The 8,613-nt window shown below is 40.0% G+C and overlaps 1 protein-coding gene across 2 annotated transcripts in view; it reads left to right on the forward strand.

Annotated features, from left to right (window-relative positions):
• MFSD1 (major facilitator superfamily domain containing 1) overlaps window positions 1-8,613 on the forward strand; it is a 41,892-nt gene that overhangs the window by 31,674 nt on the left and 1,605 nt on the right. Inside the window, exons 15-16 of one of the 2 annotated variants that reach the window (XM_019503215.1) lie at window positions 1,208-1,268; window positions 8,367-8,478. In XM_019503215.1, the coding sequence (XP_019358760.1) occupies window positions 1,208-1,268; window positions 8,367-8,478 (173 nt within the window). Of the gene's footprint in view, window positions 1-1,207; window positions 1,269-7,320; window positions 8,086-8,366; window positions 8,479-8,613 lie in introns of those variants that run through there. The other variant, XM_019503216.1, reaches the window with a different exon arrangement.

An 8,613-nucleotide genomic window follows, 5' to 3' on the forward strand; every position in this document is an offset into this window, starting at 1 on the left:
AATATCTATTCTGTACTCCTTATACCTTCCTTGTATGAAAGGAGAGACTTTTATAATATTGGAATTGGGATTCTTTCCTAAACCACCTTGATAACCATTGATAAAGGAAACTACCAAGATTCATGATATACTGAATGTGTATGCTAGTCGGGTTAAGCAGAGGATTAAACACCTGTACCTTCAACTATCTTGAGCTAATTTTAATACCTGGTATATGCTACAGTCGTATCAAAACAAAACAAAATGGATGAGGTGTATAAGTAGACATTGAGTAAGACTGCACTCATGTTCTTGACAGTCTTTGGAAAGCGTAGAATTGTTATTTAAAAGAGAAAAATCTTTGTATGCACAAATGCATAGTCTCAGAAATTCTTAGAAGTTAGTTCACTTAATGTTTTCACATCTCTGAACTGTTACATTTTGCTCATTGAGTCAGAACAACGAAGTTGGAGCTGGAGAACAGCTGCTACCTTTTAGATCCTTAATGGGAAATGTGAAATTATTCTTACAGAGTATGTTGGCATTTTTATTCAGCTGCACTTTGTCCCAAACTAGAACATCTCCACTGGTGTAAAGTTCTCAAAGCTTTTTCCTCATTCACCTAATTCTGCTTTTTTCAGACCTGCTCCCTCCAATCCATAGTTTTCTCGCTTCAAATTCCTCTGCTTTAATAGTGTTTGCATCCCTTTAAATATTTGATTTTTCCCATCCTTGCTGCTGCAGTACAAAGCCGTGCATATTTAACTAAAAATCTTCAGTTCTGTCCTATAGCACCCTAATCAGCTTTCTTTTTCTTTGAACTTGCTCCATTTTGTTGCTTTGTGCTGAATGCAGTATTGCAGCTGTGGTTGCACCTGTTCTATTGCTTCCTGGCTCTGTGGCATATCTCATTTGTGTGGCCTAAATTTCATCAACTGTTTCTAGGGTGGTGAGTTATGTAGAAATGTAGTCTAATGGTGCCATGGACTACAACTTGGAAAACCCAACGTATTTGTGTTTGTCATTGGTCAGGTGAGTGATCTTTGGTAAATTGATCTTTCTCCCCATGATTCAGTTCCAGTATCTTTAAAACTGAAATAATGATACTAGCTTTAATTAAATGCTCTGACAATTTCTGATGAGAGCACTATGGATGAAAGAGCTAGGTTGATGGCATTATAGTTGAAACAAACTTCAGATTCATAACTCAATATTGTTTTTGTTGTAGGAGGTGATCTGAACTGGTCTGCCAAGAAGAGGGAGAAATTGCAAAAACTAGCAGCAGCTGAGTAAGTATAAGGAACTAACAGTCAGTATCTTGAAAGCTACTGGCTTCTGTATACATCTGGTGCACAGCCACTTTTTCTTATCGCCATTATTTTGTTAAAAGGTAACTGCAACAAACTCCAGTATTGGATTTTGCATTAACATTGTATCTTAGTGTATGACTTGAACATAGAAATCCTTCACAAACCTATCTAGTACAATACCTAGTCAGGGAGTTAGAGCTGTAGATGCTCAGCAGCTCTGGAAATTGGAGCCCTAGCTGTAAGTTTCCAAAGATGGGTGCCTAAAATCTGAGGTTGCGCATAAAACTTTAGTAGCAGCATGTAAAATTTTGTTGGTGTTATCTTTGAACATGTGACAATTAGCAATTATGCAGATGAATTTATTCTTTCTTTGTTGCATCTTTACCATGCATTGGCAGGTGGATGTAACTCCATCTGAAGCTTTTTCTTTTCTTTTCTTTTTTTTTAGTGGAGTCTGTACCTACTTTCCAGGCATTTTATCACCTTATTGGTTCTAACTCTTGAAAATACACCTTTCAGCCTTGTGCTTTTTTTTTTCTCTCCCCACAAATAGCCTTCCAGCTGAATGAAGTTTGAAACAGTATTAAAAAAACCCAAAAAGTTCACAGCCATTGCTGACTTTAGACCTGGAACTAGTGCCATTCTTGCAGGTATCTGTCTGCCTAAAAAAAGTATGAGCAACACTGTCATTCTTCACTAAGACTCTCTGCAAGTGCATCTTCTAACTACCACTTGGAAAGTGGAATAAAGAGCAGAGTAATTTTCAGGCTGCTGTGTCAAATAATAAAACGTTGTATATAGGTCTAACGTCAGAAGTCACACAAACTAAAACTAAATGAAGTGAGGTGAGGCCTCTTAAAAACCATAGTTAAATGCCTGAATCTCACTGCGTCTCTCAGCCTCTATGTAACTTACTTATTTCAGGTTTTCAGCATCTAATTTGGGTTCCTATATCTCAGAACCTTGTCTCTTTTAATTCCAGGCTTAGGTGTGAAAGTGAAGCTAGTGCTAGTACAGTTAAGTGAAAATGTTCCTGACATGTCAGTTTTAACATGTCAATTTTGTATACATGTTTTGACTTCACTGAAAGGAATTCATGAGGTAGGGAGATTCAGCTGAATAGAAAGAAACTTTGTTGCCAGAGGAGAATACTTTGCAGGTTTTTTCTCCCCCTTTTTGAAAGGAATTTTAAGAAGCTGAGACTGACAGCGTGTTGTCTTGAAACTTCCTTTCTTTACTGCAGGAAACTTGCTGTTAGTGTTTTTTTTTCTTGAGCATGGTCTTTTTGCTGTTTTAAAATGGAGAAGTTATGAACCCACAGCATTCCCCTCAAAACAAAAATCTAGTTGCTTCTCTTTCAAGCTCTACAAAACAGTAGCTGCATAGTAGTGTTTCACTGCTGTCCATTAAAGGCTCCTGATTTTTCCCCTTCTACTTTAAAAAAACATTTGGAGGCAACTTAAATGTGTAGATGCCAGGCAGCCACTGACTGTATGCACACTAGAAAGGCTTACTATTCTGCATACAATCCCCTTTTTAATGAACATAAGCCCTTTGTCTTATTGATATTTAAACTTGAAACCTGAAGAGAAGGACTTGCTGGTAGTAGGTATGACAGCATAGCATGAACAACACTGCAGTAATGGTCGAACTGAATTTTGTATTAAAATTTGCTTGTTCAGATAAAAATGTAAAATTCTAACTTTTTGGAAAAATAACTTTTGGTTTTCATAGAATTGTCTTTGGAACCTCCCTTCAGGTAGTTAAAGGCTGCTATTAAATCCCTCCTCAGTCTTCTGTACTCCAGACTAAACAAGCATGGTTCCCTCAGCCTCTCCTCACAAGTCATGTGCCCCAGCACCCTAACCATTTTCATTGCCTTCGTTGCTCCAATTTGTCCACATCTCTTCTGGAATGGGGGCCCTAAAACTAAACACTACTCCAGATGTGGCCTCACCAGTGCTGAGTAGGGGGAATAATCACTTTTCTCGATCTGTTGTCAGCACTACTGCTTATGCAACCCAGTATGCTGGTAGCCTTCTTCACAAGAAGGATGTGCACTGTTGGCTCACATTGGACATTAAGCTGAGCATAATCCCCAAGTCCCTTTCTGCAGAGCTGCTGTTCAGCCAGTTGGTTCCAAGCCTGTGCCGGCGCATGGCATTGTTCTGGCCAAAGCGTAGGACTTTGAACTTGACCTTATTGAATTTTGAGATTTCTTTTGGTCCAAACCTCCAATTTGTCTCTGAATCCTAGCTCTCCTCTCCAGTGTATCTGCTACTCCTCCCAGCTTGGGTGTCCTCTGGAAACTTGCTGTGAGTGTACTCTATCTGATCTTCCAGGTCACTGATGAAGATATTAAAAAAAACACTAGCCCCAAGATCAACTCCTGGGGCACTCCACTAGATACTGGCTGCAAAATAGCCATTGAGTCATTCATTATGACCCTTTGAGCCCAACGATTCAGCCAATTTTCCATCCACCTTTCAGTCCATTCATTCAACCTGTACTTTCTTAGCTTGCTTGCAAGAGTGTTGTTGGAGACCTGCATCAAAAACCTTGCTAAAGTTGAGGTACATCACATCCAGAGAGCCAGTCATCTCATCATAGTAGGCAATCAGATTAGTCCGGCATTACTTACCCTTGGTGAATCCATGCTGACGAATCCCAGTGACTTTTTCCTCCAAGTACTTAGAAATGGATTCCTTGAGGACTTGCTCCATGATTTTTCCAGGGACTGCAGTGAGGTTGACTGGTCTTTAGTTCCCTGGATCCTCCTACTTCCCTTTCGTAAAGATAGGCACTGTATTTGCTCTTTTCTAATCGTCCGGGACCTCTCCCACCCACCATGAGTTTTCAAAGATAATGGACTGCAGCTGTGCAATCACATTGGCCAACTCCCTCAGCACCCTTGTGCATTGTTCCAGCCCCATGGACTTGCACACGTCCCGCTTTTCTAAATAGTCCCTAACCTTGTCTTTTGCCACTGTCGGCTGCTCCCCAGTCCATAAACTGTGCTGCCAGGCATAGTAGTCTCGGAGCTGATCTTGCTTGTGAAGATTGAAGTAAAAAAGGCATTGAGTATTCAGCCTCTTCTACATCTTCTGTTACTAGGTTGCCCTTCCATTCAGTAAGGGACCCATCACTTTCCATGATCTTCCTTTTGTTGCTGACATAGTTGTAGCAACCCGTCTTGTTACACTTCACATCTCTTACTACCTGAACTCCAACTGCATTTTGGTCTTCCTGATTTCATCCTTGTATGTCTGAGCAATATTCCTATTCTCTTCCCTTGTCATTTGTCCAAGTCTCCACTTCTTATAAGCTTCCTTTTTGTGCTTTAGCTCATTGAAGAGTTCCCTGCTAAGCCTAGCTGGTCTTTTGCCATACTTGCTAGTTTTTCTGCCCATCAGGATGGTTCATTCCTGTGCCCTCAGTGAGGTTTCTTCAAAGTACAACTAGCTCTCCTGGACTCTTCTGCCCCTCAGACTGGCCTCCCAGGGAATCCTACCCAGCAGTTCCCTGAGGGAGTCAAAGTGTGCTTTTCTGAAATCTAGGGTCCTTATTCTGCTACTCTCCTTCCTTTTCCTCGGGCTCCTGACCTTGATCATCTCATGGTCACTTGCCCAAGTTGCTATCCCACTTCTGTGTTCCCCACTAATTCTTCCCTGTTTGTAAGCAGCAGGTCAAGAAGAGCACAACCCCTAGCTGGCCTCTCCACCACTTGGACCAGCAAATTGTCCACAGCGCTTTCCAAAAACTTCCTGGATTGCCTGTGCCTGTGTTGCCTTCCTAGCAGATGTCGGGGTGATTTGAAGTCTCTCACAAGAACCAGGGTCTGTGATGTGCAAACTTCTGCCAGCTGTTTGAGGAAAACTTCATTCACCACCTCCTCCTGGTCTGAAGGTCTGTGGTGGACCCTGACTACAACATTGTCCTGGTTTTCTCTCCCCTCTAACCATAACCTAGAGATGTTCAAGAGCCCTGTCTCCAGTTTCATACTGGAGCAGTCATACAGCTGTCTTATGTAAAGAGCAACTCTTCCTCGTCTTCTCCCATCTGTCCTTCCTGAACAGTTTGCATCCATCCCTGACTACTACAGTCATGTGAGCTCTCCCACCAAGGCTCTGTTGTTCCAGTCATGTCATAGTTCTGTGACTGTGAGGACTTACGATTCTTCCTTCTTGTTTCCCAGGCTCTCTGCATTTGTGTACAGCCATTTTTAAGTCCATTAATTTGAACTCTTAAACTAGTAAAAGTTTGAGCTGGGAAGGGAAGTTGCTGTTTTTGTGGTCTAGTCTCTCGAGTTAAGTTTTTTGCCTGTCGCAGACTTTGGAAAAGCTACTTAATTTAGTGCCTTAGTTCTCCCAAAATGGGGTTAGTCATTTCTAAGATGAGAATTATGTGAAGACGGAATCTGTTAGTGAGTTGATGGGGTCAGATGGTACAGTGATTACTAACAGAGATGCTTTTAAGTAAAACCAGTTTTAGTTAAACTGTTACCTTGACTCTTAGCTACAGGTCATTTTAATAAACTGTATCTCAAAATTCTTTAAGTTGACTTTTTTTTCATGATGAAAAGCTGCAGGGTTGTTCATTGTGTGCATGCAGCTGCACAATAAATATTCCATGGCTCTCGCTACACTTTTTGGATTCTAAAAAGTAGTTGCGTGCTGCTTCAGGTGGCACAGATGAGGCACTAAAAGAAATGCCCTTGCGTAGTGTTTCCTCTTTTATAACATAGACATTCCATTTCATTTTCCTATAATTATTGTGTGATGTCTTGATATTCTAATTGATGGAATTCTAAACTGGCAATGTACTTGTGCATAATCAAGATTAAACTTTCTTGGTGATTACACTTCCTGTTCCGAATGACCTAATTTAAAATTTTAGTATAGGACCCTCTCTAAAATTTCAGTTTCTCTTCTGATGGGATAGAATCCTAACTTACCCACTTCCAGTGATACTGCTTATATTAGATATATATGCAATTACCTCATACGTAGTTAGATTTATTACTCTTCTGTGTACAAGTAGCAGGGTGGCGGATTTCATAATGTGCATGTAGTGAATTGCCCATAGATCCCTTGCTGTTGTGGCATCTGGTATGAACTTTAACTAGTTTGGCTGTTCTGGAAAGGATGGAGGAAAAAACATTTTCTTAAGACACAAACACGATTGTGTCATTAAAAATGGAAACTGCCAGCCAAAACAAACTCTCCTGCAGTTGTGCAGGCTTCCTGTGGCATATTCATATTTGTTCTTAGCTTGTGGGGGTATTGGGGGCAGATCTGGAGGGGACAAAGATGCAGCCACACTCTTCTTGGCCATGTAGCACATGCAGTGAGCTCTTGGCTCACTGACTGGTCAGTGCTGGTACTGCCAGAGCGCAGCGAGTTCAGAGAGCTGCTCAAATTGCGCTATACATATGGAGCTGCAGGAGCAGCTATGCTGAGCAACCAGAGAGCTCAGAGCTCACTGTGCACTGCTTACTCAAAAGGAGTGTGGCTGTTCCTGCTCCCCTCCTGGGTTGAATGTGAGTGAGAAAATGGGCAGCTAAAATCTCACTTGCGTAACTTGTATGCTTTTGGGAGTGTAGCCATTGAATGTAAAATATCTGGAAGCCATATATGGAGTTTCTTTGAGTGGGGATTATGAAGGAAAGAGGCGATTTTAAAATATCTAGAAAACACTGTTCTGCGGTTTATGGGCCAGATCTGGTCTGTGGTGGCAGTTATTGGATGGGGTCAGCAGGGGCAGGCTGCAAGGCAGGTGGTCGTGGCCTACTTCAGGGCTGAGCCATGTTAATGTGGCTTGATGTTTATTTAAAAACAAGCAAACAACTTTACCAAAAAACTCAAACCTGCTTGCTTGTGCGTGCACGTACTGTTTTTGTTTTTTTTTTTTGTCTAATGCGCAATGTCACTTGAAAGACAAGAATGTTTTTTTTGGTTTTGCTTTGATCCTTGCATGCCATGGTTCTTTGTAGCAGTGTTTTCAATAATTCTCATTACAATGTTTTTTTCAGAAAAGAAATTTGAATAGCAAATATCATCCAGAAGTGGGGAACGTTTGAACAACACCATGTCAACTTGAAGAATTAGTGTTCTTAGAGCTTGATGCTTAGCACTGGACATTAGTTAATTGAAAAACTAACATGCTGAGGATTTTACAGTAAACTATTTTATGACTAAAGTTATGTTTTGTGGCAAATGTTCATATCTGCCAAACATTCTTCTCTCTCAAAGCACTTGACTTTTGCTGGTTTATAGCATCTGAATTGAAGCTTTGTGCTACTGAAAAGGAGTTTTGCAGTCTGAAGCCAATATCTTTATAATGAAGGCTACATAAAGAAACTTTTTTGTGAGTTTTTTTCTTAATGATGTTAACTTGAGCAATTATTTATGATTATGTATAGTTTGTATACTTCAGGGAACATTGACTTCTGAAACTTGTTAAGAGCTTTCTCCTTAATGCTTAACTTGTCTTATTTAATATTAAACACTTACAGCAATAAAACACAGTTCAGCTTTTCAAGACTTTTTTTTTTGTTCTTTTAAGCAACTGGCTCACATGGAAAATAGCTGGGAGTCGCAGCAGTTTTTGAAAAGTACTGTATGGCCAAGTATGGGATCTTTAATCTTTGGTACAACCAAATCCTGGTTGCTCTTTACTCTGTCAGACTGCTGAGCAGTCTCTTTAGTATGGTGTTTGACCATTTATCTTCTCTGTGCTGTAATCTTAATTCATTTTAAAGGATAAAATATTGTTTATTAAAAGCAGACTAAATTTTGTTACAGAAGTGACTGAGCATGTTATAACTTGTATAAACTTTCCTTTGATATCTTGCTTTCTAAAACAGTCCTACCATGCTAAATAAAAAATATTGCAGAAAATAAAGTCTCTCCTTCTTTTTGCATATCAAATTTGTCTTAAATCTGCTTCTAATCTTTCTCGTGACACAGTCTTCACTTACGATAACTTGTAAACTTGGTTTTACTTGCAGTAACTAATGGGTTGGAATGTATTCTGGTTTGCACATCTCAATGCAAAACTTTGGATTTTGTTTTCCAGAGCAGAAGAACAAGAAAAACTCAGACGTCAGAATGAAGATGACTTGGCCAAATTACGGCCAAAGGATCATATTAGTTTAAGGAATAGATACCTCTCCAGACTAGGAGCTCAGGTATTAGTAGGTTTTTTTAACACAGAAGAGCATAGGATAGTAAACCTTTTAGTTTTAAGGACTGAACCTGGAAGTATTTTGGCAAGTTAATGTTGTTAGTTTATCAGTTTTAAAAAGCTGTGGTTTTGTGTGTGT

This window comes from Gavialis gangeticus, unplaced genomic scaffold (assembly GCF_001723915.1).
Source record: "Gavialis gangeticus isolate Ggan-Ray unplaced genomic scaffold, GavGan_comp1, whole genome shotgun sequence".
Lineage (NCBI taxonomy): Eukaryota > Metazoa > Chordata > Crocodylia > Gavialidae > Gavialis > Gavialis gangeticus.